The sequence below is a fragment of the Stomoxys calcitrans genome, chromosome 2, assembly GCF_963082655.1.
Source record: "Stomoxys calcitrans chromosome 2, idStoCalc2.1, whole genome shotgun sequence".
Taxonomy (NCBI): Eukaryota; Metazoa; Arthropoda; class Insecta; order Diptera; family Muscidae; genus Stomoxys; species Stomoxys calcitrans.
Genome location: NC_081553.1, coordinates 224,256,609 through 224,270,836, shown reverse-complemented (window position 1 = coordinate 224,270,836; position 14,228 = coordinate 224,256,609). Strand labels below are relative to the sequence as shown.

General features: G+C 35.2%; 1 protein-coding gene across 3 annotated transcripts; it reads right to left on the bottom strand.

Annotated features, from left to right (window-relative positions):
* Positions 1 to 1,002: 1,002 nt before the first annotated feature.
* LOC106081900 (probable basic-leucine zipper transcription factor R) lies at positions 1,003 to 9,800 on the bottom strand. Of its 3 annotated transcripts, XM_013244155.2 has the most exons (6): positions 9,556 to 9,798; positions 9,324 to 9,498; positions 6,787 to 7,034; positions 3,767 to 4,172; positions 3,638 to 3,694; positions 1,003 to 1,710 (listed from the first exon to the last, which is right to left on the bottom strand). In XM_013244155.2, exons 3-6 carry the CDS (start codon positions 6,923 to 6,925, stop codon positions 1,017 to 1,019), a joined length of 1,296 nt encoding a protein of 431 aa, XP_013099609.2. In that variant the 5' UTR covers positions 6,926 to 7,034; positions 9,324 to 9,498; positions 9,556 to 9,798; the 3' UTR covers positions 1,003 to 1,016. The 3 variants fall into 3 exon arrangements, with proteins under 3 accessions (XP_013099609.2, XP_013099608.2, XP_013099610.2); XM_013244154.2 differs by having other exon boundaries at positions 9,324 to 9,800; XM_013244156.2 differs by lacking the exon at positions 3,638 to 3,694 and having other exon boundaries at positions 9,324 to 9,796.
* Positions 9,801 to 14,228: the final 4,428 nt, after the last annotated feature.

Below are 14,228 nucleotides of genomic sequence, written 5' to 3'. Positions count from 1 at the left end.
TTCTCGTTGTTTACACGACGCGACCTGTAGCTGTCAACACTAGTATAGTACAGCAAAAGGCATAACAGTTATTTTGTCACACAAAAAAATATATAATAATTTTAAGTACACATTTATATAAAGTACCCCATCGACGCATAGAATAATATACCCGCTCAACACCTGTGCTAGAAAAACAGAAGAACTCGTTATTCGCTCACTAATGAGACCATCAAGTAAGTAATTACTAAGTTGTAGCTAAACGGCACGGAGTTTACACCTACTCTCATTAAAATTAAAAAGTCCCTCAATGCTCATCGATATCAAGTGGAGAGTCTCAGTGAGGGACCGGGCGGCACCGACTCTTCCATAAATACTAAGTACCTGTGATACTCGATATGACAAGGTGGGTTATTGGTGCCTTTAAATGACCAATGGCCATAACATTTCCGCGGCGATCAGTCCTATGGACCGGAACGAGCTTGCTTGGCTATGGTGTTTAACGAGGATTGATGACTCCACACACAAATGTGGCGGATTGAACCGATGGATTCCTTTATCGGCAAGGGCTGCTGCCTCAGTGTACAACACACTGCTACAACAACAAATGCGGATAAAACAACAATAACCATGGGAATTTGTCAAGAAAATTAGAATCTGGCATTGTAATTGAATATCGATTTCAGTGAATGATTAAAATTATTTAATTTTAAACATTTATTTCTTAATTACATTTTTTTTTATATAATTTGTAACTTTTTATTATTTTTAAATTTTTTACTGTGCATTTTTTTATTTTTTACTATTAATAGTTTTTTATTATTTTGTTTTTATTTGTACTTTTTAATTATTTTTTATTTTCTATTTTTATTAACCAAACTTGTAATAATAAAAACTTCATTTATAGCATTCCTCTTAGTTTTGGGGTAGAGGAAATTCTATATATGTCAATATTTATTAGGTATGTATGTATATAAAATTTCTTATATTTATAATAAACGTATGTTTTTATAATAAATAACGTAATAAAGTAATTCTCATTCATCATTGCTGTCTTCATTTTGCATTTCCTGCCGTTGTTGTTGCTGTTGATGGTTGTGGTGGTGATGTTGTTGATGATGATGGTTGTGCTCCTCATTATCATCATCCAAGTCGACTGTTGTTGGTGCGGCGGCGGCAGCTTTTGCAGCTGCTGCAGCTTCCATATTTTCCATTTTTGCAGTTAAGGCCTTAACAATATCGGATGTGAATTTCTCCACCAATTCCAAGGCCATTTTTTGTGGTAAATCTAAGAGTGAGGAGGAAATAAAATTTCCAAAAGCATTGTATTTATTTTCACGCGGACTTAAGCGCATTTGTTTGGGGAAATTGTTGTAGGCCGACCCAACCATGTGTCCACAATCGTCCTCATAGACACGTTTTCCAATAGTTGGAGTTGCCATTTGAGGTGGTCTGGAGAGTTTACGCAGCTTTGGATGTGTCATGTCACTTCGAACGCTTATCATCGGATTATTATGGCCAAGGGAACGTTTTATAATGCGGGTTGGTAGAATTTGTTGGTGGGAGTTGTGTTGCTGCAGCTGTTGCTGTCGATTTTCATGTTGTTGTTGCTGCTGTTCCTGGTGATGTTTCTCTTGTTGTTGTTGTTGTTGCTGCTGCATTTGCATTTGTTGGTTTTGCAGACGTCGCATTTGTTCACGATATTGATCATTTGAGGAATGTATTTCAGTCCTACAAAGAAATTTGCCAAATAATAAAATTTTGTGCACCAGTTCATAATTAGGGTGTTACGGAAGGACAACTAAATGAAATGAAATGAAGAGTTTGGACTAACTAAACCAAGCGATCACAATCACAACGTAGCGTGTCTGTTGTTCATATTTGATTTTATTTGACTTAGCTTTCATTCACAGCTTTATAGGGTAGACTTATTTTGATAGAATACTTAAAAATTATAAAACATATAGCTAAACCCCTATGTCAAGAGTTTTATCGGGTCTGTTTTAAGTTTCACATTTAAGACTGAATTAAACAGCTCACCAGTTTATTTTTCACCTTTGATGTAGAATCTACATCAAAAGTCTACATTGTAGATCCATCAGCTGATTTTAGGTCAAGGTCTTACTATTAGGAACAATAACAACAAATGAAATGAGACACAAGAACGAGAGCAAAGAGGATGAGAATAACAGAGAAATTTTTGTGCTCCTACAATTTTACCGCAAATGTCAAGCTTATGTTGTTGTTGTTATAGCAGTGTGTTATACACTGAGGCAGCAGCCCTTGCCGATGAAGAACTCCATCGGGTCAATCCGGTACGACAACCGGCTGCCATGGAATTGCCAAGCTTATAGGTAACTATTTAATTTTCCTCAAAACAAGCAGCTCTGTCGAAAACATTACAAAAAAAAAATCAAATTTACAGCAGAAATAAATGAAAGAAAGATACATATATTAGAAGCTAAGACCGCCGAAATCCTGTATATGTGCATTAAACCATAGTTTCATTCACAGAAAAGGAAATAATGCATATTTATAAAATGCCAGCGAAGCAACCTGCATGCCATTGAGAGCAAAATTCTGCATGTTTTTAGATAACTCTCATTTATCATTATCTTTTATATTCACAAGCGCCACCAAGCAGTCTATGTGCGAAGTTCAAATTCTTTATCTATGAGAGGGCGGCCACCAATATTGCCAACTATTGACTTGAAGCTTGGACCTGCCAAAATGCTGCGATGCGAACTGCGACAGGGCATGCAAATGCAAATTTTGCCCATGAACATTCCTCTAAGAAACAGGGGCAAACTTCTAACATATCAATGAGTGCAGTCCTATTTAAGTTTAAGCACAACGATAAGGGGTCTCCTTTTTATAGCCGGGTCCGAATGGCGTGCCGCAGTGTGAAACCTCTTTGAAGAGAGGTTTTACATGGCATAGTACCTCATAAATGTTTCCAGCATTAGGAGGGGAAAACCACCGTTGAAATTTTTTTCTGATGGTTTCGCCAGGATTCAAACCCAGACGTTCAGCGTCATAGGCAGACATGCTAACCTCTGCGCTACGGTGGCCTTCAACAGGACATAATGACCCATAAAAACTTCTGGAAGTAGTAACTACATATTTTTCAAGTTTTCTGCAAATGGAAAAGGAAAGCCAAAGACAACAACATACACCAACCACTATGGGACGCGTTTCGTCTTTGGTTAGAAGACTTTTCAACCATATTAGGTGTGATGGCTTCAAAGGCCGTGCGTTGGTATGTTGTATTTGAAACATATTAATAGCGAAAACGCATCTATGATACGATTACCACATTAACCACGCTCGACAACCCTGTCTATTGCAACTTTTTCCCAATGCATGTATTTTTGTGTAATGACAGACATTCTGTCTGTGGCAAATTACACTTGTGTTGATGGATTCGAACGCTAGACAACGGTAACGGCTCTCGCTGTTGATCGGTGTAACTACAAGATACATATATTCTGATTGAATTCCGATCTTTGAAGGGTTTTATGGGTCTAGGACCAATACTTTGTAGCGTTGTTGATTTTCTAACAAATCCATTTTGAAATTGAACGATTTTTCTAAACCAATGCATGAAATATGATATTTCAATGAAATAGTCCAATACATATCCCTACTCTAAACTTACATAACATTTAGATTATCAGCAAAATGGTCATTACCCCGAGTAGATTGAGAATTTTCACTATTCACAAATAAGAAAAATGAAAATAGTAAATAAAAATAAATTATAACCAAAAAAGAAACCAATTCTTACGTATCAACTTCGGAAGCGTGTCCCTCCGACATGTTCTCTTCGACTTTAACGCTGAATAGACCATTAGGAAAAGGTTGTGAGCTGCTGCCGCCAACACCACCAGGAGAGTGCATCATATCATCTTTAGCGCTATTATCTATCAACATAGCAGAATCATCTACACCCATGGCACTATAGTCATTACCGGAATCATTCAATTGGCTGTCATCTTTGTGATTGTATACGGGCAATATACTTTTGTAGCGTCTACGCGACTTTATATGACCGCTTAGAAATTGTAAGCTGTCATATAAACCCCAAGGCGATTCATGATGTTTGCCAGTCTCTTCACGCAGCTGTTCCATGCGTCGTTTTTCTAAATTGTAACGATTGCGAAGTTGCAACATGCGATCCTTTAAGATGGAAACTAGAAAAGAATAATGACATCATTAGATATTAAAAGAGAATAAAAATGTACAAACGGGGTCTCAAAGTAACTTTTAGAGAAGAAAAGTAATGTCGAGATTTTTACATTTAATACTCTAGCACTCTATGTCTAAATAATGGTTGTTTGTAGCCAATCCAAATACCCCCTTTATTGGTTCATGAGGTCAAATCCTGCTGGTATGGTGTCTTGTTTTTATTTTTCCCCAGAGCACACACATGATTGAATTCATTCATTATTGTTTTATTGCTCACATTTATATGTGTGTGTGTCCATGTTTTTTAAGAGTAACTGAGAGCTATACTATTGTGCATTTCATGAATTTCCTTTATACTATCCTTTGTCACTAGCTCCGAGAGTTTTCATGCTTATGATTGACCAAACAACAACTAACCGGCAAACCTCAAAACAATAGCTTCTCCTCTCTGAACAAAATTCCAATAAAATTCCTCTGTGCTTTGGTAATTTTTAATGGTATGAAGGAAACCCCCTCTAACAATTCCTTATTAAGAATTGAATTTTTTGCTAAGGGATGGTTTGTGTTTTCAACAAATAATCGAAAGTGTTCACTTTAGTAGTAGTGAGTGAAAGTGTCTACATATATATGCCTAAAAGTAAACTACATCCAAGTGGCAAGGACGAGTATGGAATTGGAGAATTAAAGTTGAAAACTTATTTTGTACCTATTAAAGGGTGGGTAGTTTAAAGAATTTGCAAAATAGAGACTTTCTAAGGATCCACGACCTGGTCATAACAAAAAGTTCCCATTTTCATTTATTTGATTAAGAATTGCCTGCTGTAGGTGATTAAAAAGTCAACTCAAGAGATCGGTTTAGGTGGGAGCTATATAATCTTATGGACAGAAATAGATTGTATTGTACTTGACCTGAATGTTGGAGGTCACAAGAGGAGTTATTGTGACAAATGAAAGACAAATCAGATTAGAATTGCACTCTCTAGGTGCTCAAGAAGTATAATTGGAAGATCGCCTTATACAGGGTGGCTGATGAAAGCCGCTACCAAAAAAAAATGTAATAACTTTTTTTCTATTTAATAATAATAATTTAATAATTAATTTAATTAATTAATTTAATTAATAATAATTTAATAATTAATTTAATAATTTAATTTAACATGAATAAAAGAAAAATGTATTCCATACACCGAAAAAAAAATGTAGCAATATTCATCATTGTAGCAATATTCATCAGCCACCCTGTATGATAGAGATATAGAGAGCTATAGCAAGTTATAGACCAATTCATACCATATTAAGTAAGGATGATAATATGCAAATTGTGCCTTTTAGAAATAATATTTGGAAATTCAAACCTCAGTCGTCCGCCAGGCCGAAGAAATAATAGGACCTCAGTAGTTCCCTCAGCCGAAGGAATGATAGGACCTTAGTCGTTCCACCAGCCGAAGGAATGGCAGGTCTTCGCTTGTTCTCCCAACTGAAGTAATAAAAGGACGGCAGTCTTTCCTCCAGTGTTCGGATCTTCGCACCGGAACCACCTTGCTCCCCTAAGGGAGCTTGGCAAGTATCGCTAAATGTACATGAAAGTATCTGGCTACACAACAACGGACCCTGTCATGTTTGCCGACATGCCAATTACTGATCCGTAGAAAAGTGCCAGATTTTTAACCGCCAATTTATTGAGCTCTAGGATTTCATAGGGAGTGGTCGTATCCGTGGTCTCCGAGCCGATGAACAAATATCATAATTTTCTTTTATTTGTGTCATTTTGTCATTAATGGGGCCTTTCCACTTTCTGTTTTCGGCAAGTGACGTTTGGCCAGGCATGATTCAGAGGCTCTCTGTTGTAATCATCTTTCGATATCATGAAAATCCAACCTGCCATCTCTGGATGGTGATTGCTTATCCACAAAATATGATTTGGATGTTGCTATGTATACAGGACAGTAGACACTGCTTAGGCAATATATATGTAATTGTATCTTTGTGTCGCGATGAAGGTGGTCTAATGACAACTGAGATGATAAAAAATTGAAGAGGTGATAATAATTTTATGTTCTCCTAAAAAAAGGGGGAGTAGTGCCTTAGGTAGGGTTCTATTATAAATTCATTCCATTAAGGAAAAGCAGGCATTATTATCTCATATCAATTAGTGCTGTTCGATACAAGTTTAATCCCAAAAAAAAAATGGAAGCAATAAGATGGCATCCTCAATAACAATTAATTTCAAATGAATCCTGGCCCGCAGGACAAGTTTAAGCAGCGTTCACGAGAATACTAAAACAGTCTGAATATTGTTTTTGGGGATCATCTGCCGCCCTGAGCATCAAATCGGAATAATCTTCCTCTACAAACCAGAATAGTTATGATTCAGTTGCCTCAACTCCTATTGGATCATGATTAATACCAACCCGGAGACACACGGCTCCTGTTCTAGAAAAAAATCGAAACTAGAAAAATTTTTTGCCTAAGTCTATGTAATATACAGGTTCTATTTACTTGAGCCCTCCTAAGCGATGGTTCGATGTGCTCAATGCTGTTTCTTTACTGCTGATCTCTTTAAGACCCTGTTAATCACTTTAGAATTCCGACATATTCTTTATCTTTTTCTTCACTTACCATCATATCCCAATTTATTGGATATTTCCTGCCACTGTTGTGCATTGTAAAGTTTATCCTTAAACTGCAGAGAGTTACGATCGTAGAGACTCTCCCGCTGGCGGAATTCTTCTATAAGACTTATATCGAATTCACCCATTTGGGGTAATAAAGAACGACGACCACGTCGTGGTTGTTGATACTCGCTAAGAAATGCCAGGTTGAAGCTGCTGCCGTGATGACAAATTAAAAATTTTAGGTATTATATGCTACAAAAAAGAAAAAACACAATTAAATTTGATTATATAAAAAAAATTTTATTTTATTGTGTTTCTAAATTTTATTATAAGAAACACAAAATTATCTTTGAATTTCAATGATAACACATTAAGAAAAATGATGATAATTCTCAACTTATAATTATAATAGGAAAAAAACGAGTAAAAAAACAGCCAACAAAAGCTAAAGCATTTATAAATAATAAAAAATATTCTCTTTTTTGCTGTTTGTGTTTTTTTTTTTTTTTTTTTGAAAAATCAAAAGTTGTATTTTATTGTAACGCACATGTTGGTGAAGAGAAAAAGACATGTGGAGAGCGGCAAATAATTAGCAAACAACAACGAGTAAAAGAGAAAGAGAGCGCATGTTTGTTAAATGGTTTTCAGTGATGCCAATTTTGTGTTTTTTATTTCTATAAAAAATGAAGTTTTTTTTGACCAGTCGAAAAAGACTATTTAGAAATGACGGTGCTACGTTTATAGCTTTGTGATTGCATCGAAATTTTTTCATTAGCTTGTACTTAGATGTCGCCACTATAAAGTGTTGGAAATGAATTTATCCAAAAATTAATATATCTATAATAAAAAAACTTAATAAATATTATTAGCTTGTGTTAGGGTATTCATACAAATGCCATTTCTGTGAATCAATGTATAAGGAACCATTTGTTTAAATTGCAACAAAACGAATCGAGGATGGTAAAGATGTAATTCTTTAGGAGCTTGAATAGTTCACGGCAGTGATAACCTCAATGGTATTAAACAGTTTGGTATTAAAAACAACACCTGATTGGTAATAAAGCTAATACCAAAAGGAACTTATCGTTTTATACGTTGTTCGTATTGTTTAGATTTTGTCATTGAGCTTAAACTTAAATTGGACTGCACTCATTGATATGTGAGAAGTTTGCCCCTATTCCTTAGTGGAATGTTCATAGGCAAAATTTGCAAATTTTACGAGGTTGCTTCACCATTAATTCCGTTTGGTATCAAAACAGACACATTTGATATCAATTTTTCTATAAGTGTGTACATTTTGTGAAGAAAAAAATTTGCATTTTTTTCCATGCGGGGGACTTTATTTATATATGGAAAAGTTTGTCAATTTCGTTTGATTTCCGGCATGTGCAATACCGAGAGGAAGGCGAAAGTATCTATTAGATATTACATGTTTTGAAAATAATATGTTCGCAATGTATCCTACGGGATATACGTATACTGATTGGCTCATAAGATAAGGTTGACAAGATACTGCGGATTTTTGCCAGCACCATGCCAATATTGATATACAATTAATCTAGAAATGTCCTTATTGTGCCAAATACAAGCTGTCCCTTGTCCTGCATAATTGTGTACAATATAAATATCGACATTTTTTTAATATATATTGAGTTGAAACCTTGGCCATAGACTTTTTTGTCCATAGGCAAGTTAAAAGTTGGTCTTAATCGAAGATGGTATGATGGCACTGGGACTGTGAGTTGTGTTAACACCCTCAACATCCATGTCAAATATGCTTCAGATCGGTCCAAATTTGTATATAGCTGTATATATACCAAACTCACGATTTTAGCCAAAGTGCCCATTTGTTTGTAATACTTTCGCATTGTTCGTTGTTTTTTATTAAAAAAAAAAAAAAAACTTTTTTTAGTCGCCCATAGGATTATATAAATGGACATTTATGCATTTTTCTTATAGACAGTGTAGACATCACTATTGTATCAGGTAATTTTGTATGGAATGGAGAGCTGAGAGATGGTAGAACGGTGGTGGTGGCAAATGTTTGTACCTCTCTTTCTCTCTGTCTATTGATTTAACTCAGTGGGCGATGCGCTCTCCCTCTCGATTTCCGTCGGTCTTGTATCTCTTTTTTATGTTTTTATAAGCAAACACACAGAGGTAATCATTTTTTATACTTCTCTGGTTATAAAAATCGCGCATAGTAAAATAACAATGTGAATAAATAAGAAAAAAAAATGCTTTAAAACAAAATTATATTTATAAAAGCTATATTTCACAACAACGTTATTAGTGGTGGGGAGAGTTGAGGTTTAAATTCAGTGAATAAATTAAATGGTAGTCTATGAGACAGGGCGGCAATAAAAATACAACAGTCATTGAAAAGCAATACAAAAATAATCCAACGATATTAAAACAAAAATACACACAATATCTATAATTTATGGAAAATCCATATTAAACGGTAGAAACAATTTTTCATTTTTCTTAACAAATGTCATTGAAATTGAAAATAATTTTCTTTGGTTATAAGAAACTTACCTTAAAATTTTATTTCACTTTAAATTAATTTTTTTAATCACTAAGTTTCTTTATTTCCTTTTTGCTTCTTAATGTTCTTTTTATAAGTATCTCCTTGTTGTTGTTGTTGTTGTAGGAATCGTTCAGCAGCCGCCGCCTTGAGTTATGTATGCACTCTTCCGCATTTAAGTTAAAACTAAACTCTTAAAACAATTATTTTGTATATATGATTTTTATTTTCCATATTTATTACGTCGTTTTCTTTCGTGTGCCTCTTCTTCTCGAGACAACAAACTGTTAGTTAAACACAAAACCAAACACACACACACTAGCGCGACTGAACTCTCAACACACAGGCAACGACGGCCATCTCAGAGGCAACGGCAAGGCAACGTTGGCTCGTTGTTATATCGTTTCTGTTTTCTTTTGTATTTTCTTCTTATGTTGTGTGCTCGACGTCGACGACGCATAGCCAAGGGCGGCGACAGAGCAGTAACGCACACATAAAAATACTGGTTAAGTATAAAAAATATAACAAAAAAATAAGTTTTTATTTGTAGTCTGTCAATACAGCAAAATGGGGTTTCTTTTGTTAGGGATATTAAAAAGCAGTAAGAAACAATAGAGAGAAAAATGAAAACATTGAAACATTACACAAAAAAATGAATTTAGTGAGGGCAAAAGTAAAATTTTACATGTAAAAATCGTTTAAAGATTTATAAGCATTTTGTGTTGCTTTCCTATACCTCAATATAATATAGAAAATTTTTTCGCATATATGTATAATCATCTAACTACTTTCTATGCATGTAGTGGTTAAATATGGGTAACTATACTTTGTGTTCATAATGATTTTCTAAAAAAAAAAATATTAACAGAGACAGAATTATTAAGAGAAATAATAAAGGGCATACAAAAGAGTTGCCATATGTTTTACAATTTGAATGATTCTAATTAGCTGTGGCATATGAAATCTAATTCAACTAAAAGAGCCCTCATTCTGCTAAAGTGGCAAGCTACATATGTACATACATATCTGTGCATGTCCATTACCACAAAATCAAACAACTGTAATGTAATATGGATAATACTTAAGTAACTGTAGACTTTATTTCTTTTCCCGTAGAAAAGAGGGGGAGGGCATACTCTTGTGTTGTATTAAATTTGTATGTCGCTTTTGCATTACTGCACTAACGCTCTCTTGCCGGCTTGCAATAAAATGAATTGGAAGAATGCTATTGGTGTTTTGTTATTCTTATTTTATATAAGTATTACATATCCATATTTAGTAATTAAAAAAACAAAAGCAATTAAATGTAATTATAGCAAACATGGTGATTATAAGAAAACAAAATTTTTTTCCTTTCAGAGCAAAAACATGATTCACAAGAATGTTTGTTTATATTTACACTAATATGTCTTAATAAGATTTAGATTTATTTATTCAAACATTTAGGTATTCATTGTAAACCAGAAAACTGTAAAATACCCATAAGCACTCTTGTTGGAAGAATTTAATCAATGGTCCCCCTTTTTTGAAAATAATTTAGCAACAATTTCAGATTATTTTTGTTATAAAAAAAATCCTTTTATAGATCAGTGTTGCACGGCGTTTAACTAAATTGGCCGCACTTAACGGAAAATGTGCACATGAAGGTGGAATTATACACAATGCATGAAAGCAGTACGATTTCAAAATCTTATTTTTTAAAACTTTGACAATGGTAACCCAAGTTGCTGTCAGAAAGGGTAGCAGCTGAATATAATTTTTAATTTATTTCCTCCATTATCATATCTCTCTTCACTTATGCGATTCTTGTAGTTGCCAGATCAATTGTTTACACTAATTTTTTAATAAGTGAAATAATGTATGATTCATTATCAGAACAAAGAATAATAAGGAAATCATGTCCTCAATTGACTCACAACGCTTGGGTTCGAATCTTGATAATATGGGTTGATCGGTGATAACTGTAATTTTTTTTGGTAATATATATAGTACAATAGTAGCGGTCCACGAGAATAATTACGAAATTATCATCGTTAACGTTAAGGAGAAATGTCGGGAGAAAAGGAGAAACGTTTAATCGTAGAAAGAAGAGGGGAATGGAAAGATGTGAATGTGAGCCAAATCAAGTTGTCCAAGGAATAAAAATAAAGTCCGAAACTTCTACCAAAGATGGCTTTGACACAGGCACCTCCTTCTGCAGAGACAAAGTACTATATACATTTCTGGCCTATTAATAAAAATGCAGAATACTCATCAATTCGACGGTTTGGTCGGTCAAAAAGGAGCTGGTTTGAGCGGATGAGTGAGAGAGCTCGCATTGTCATGGTGAACAATGACTCGTCTTGTCAGTTTTGCCGAAGAAACAGACGACCATTTGTTGCGTAGTACTTCTTCTACAAACAACTTTCTTTGGATTTGGCTCGCCTTCGATGACACAAACGGTCAATTATTTTTTTTCCAAGATCCAAGATTCGCCACTTGTGACGAATTTTTTTAACATTTCTTCCCACTAATCTCCGCGGACCTTCATTTTAACCAATTTTCGAAGTGTGCGGAATCCATCGAGAACATATCTTTTTTACGGCAAGGTATTCATGGAATATCGAATTTATGGAGGTGAAAGAAATGGTCAAGGATACCTCTCTTTCATGGTATGTCACATGACGATCTTGCGTTAAAAGTTCACGAACGGCATCAAGTTCTTTTGTTAAACTGCCGTTTTTGGACAACCTTAACGGTATTAGGCTTTGAGCGATCGTCGGTCACGACTGAATTCATTATACCACCTTTTCACAGTGCTATAGGATGGTGCTTCATCGCCAGACAAAGATTTAAGTTCATCAATGAATTCTTGTTGTGATAATCCACGCCGAAAGTTGTGAACATTTGTGTTTTCATCACTCTAAACAACACCCGCCTGCCTTGTGCAACTTTCTCCCTTATATTTATGCCATGGGACACACAATTTATCCACCTGTTTCTTAGCATATGGTTTATCCAGTCTCTAAGGACCGGGTCCACCCAGTACTGGTCTAAGGATTGGATCAGTGTGTCGGTCCACACATTGTTAAAAGCCCCCTCGATGGCAATGCATACCGCCAGGGTGTACGTTTCGGCATCGAAGGATTCTTCCATTTTATGCACAACCTCGTGCAGGGCAGTCTCCACCGATCTTCCCATGACATAGGCATGCTGCTTGTATTTAAACAGTTTGCTGGATGTCTTACTCTTAATCATGGTATCCACAATGCGTTCCATGGTTTTGAGTAGAAAGGACATAAGGCTTATGGATCTGTAGGCCTTTGGTCGCATAACTTGCCTTGCCGGGCTTGGGTATAAACACCACCCTTGCCTCCTGCCAGGTTTTCGGAGTATATGCAAGTCCTAGGCACACTGTGAAAATTTTAGCCAGATGAGGCGCCAGATAGTCTGCCTCTTTCTGTAGTAACGCCGGAAATATTTCATCAGGTCTGGGGTGACTTAAATGGTTTGAAGCTCCTCAAGGATTCCTTCACCATAAATACCGTAATTAACATTGAACATTGTAGAAGTCATTGCGTAATATTTAAGTCCATTCGAATAAGAATTGCGCCTGGTAGGGGCTCAAGAAGCAAAATCGGGAGATCGGTTTATATGGGAGCTGAATCAAGCTATGGATCGATTCAGACCATATTGCACACGTATGTTGAAGGTCATGGGAGAAGCAGTTGTACAAAATTTCTTCCAAATCGGATGAGTATTGCACCCTCTAGAGACTCAAGAAGTCAAGATCCCAGATCGGTTTATAAGGCAGCTATGTCAGGCTATGTACCGATTTGCGCCATATTAAGCACAGTTGTCGGAAGTCATAACAAAATTAATATGGAGAGAAAGACGGACATAGCTAAATCAGATCTAAGAGTTATTCTGAGTCGATCGGTATACTTATCAATGGGTTTGCTCTCCTTCGGGGTGTTACCCTGTACCACTGTAGTGATGTAGGATATTAAAATGTGTTCGTTTCAATTGGTAAAACTTTGCGTATCAAAATAGAAGGTTTATTTTCGCTAAGCCAGATTGATCGAAGCATTTTCATTTGAAAATACATCTGAAGCTAAACGCAGACCAAAACTTCAATGAATAAAGACAATTCGAAACAACCTATGAGAAATTGGAGAAGAAGCAAGAAGGTTGGGCACTTGGAAATCTATTCTGAGCTCGGTTTATTGACCAAACGCTCTGTGATAGACAGTTAAGAAGAAACTTTGAATAGGTCATATTGTGAAAAAAGAAAGAAAAACGGAAAAAATATAACAAACGGTGCTAATGGAAGGCTCACTGTTAAAGGGGAAGACCAAAACCGAAGTAGAGGAGACTGAAGAGATCAATTGAAAAAGAAAAGTGCACAATATTAAGGCGCTAAGAGAATTTTACTTTACTTGAGCATGAAATTACAGGTTTGGTCTTGTCTACCTAAGCAGTGTAATAATTTATAAGATATACCGTCCCGTTTACCTACATATTTTCAGAAATTCATATCAATGTTTGGTTTCTAATGTGGTTAAGAGCTCGAACATTTTTAAATACATGATGCTCATTAACAAAAAAAAATAAATAGAGAAAAATACACACACGCACGCACATGCCCAAGAAAATATAAACATTTGATGAAAAACAAAATAATCAAATCGATAACCACAATCTCAATTTGTTAAAATTAGCAAAGCAAAACTAGTTTATTCATATACTATCTATAATTTTTAATTGTTTTTGCTTTTCTCTTTTACATCTTTTCACATTTATGTAGATGGATATGAATGTGAGTGTGCATGTGTATGTGTACAGTTAAATTAACGACATTTTTAATAACTATATATGAAGTATAAAACTTAAAGGCAAAGCACAAAACAGAATCAATAAAAACAAGTTGGTTTGTT

Coding starts and splice junctions, on each gene's coding strand:
- LOC106081900 (XM_013244154.2), bottom strand. CDS start 6,925: ATGGGTGAATTCGATATAAGTCTTATAGAAGAATTCCGCCAGCGGGAG. Junction 4,173..6,786: donor CAATAAATTGGGATATGATG/GTAAGTGAAGAA, acceptor ATTCTTTTCTAG/TTTCCATCTTAAAGGATCGC. Junction 3,695..3,766: donor CACGCTTCCGAAGTTGATAC/GTAAGAATTGGT, acceptor ATTTGTGAATAG/TGAAAATTCTCAATCTACTC.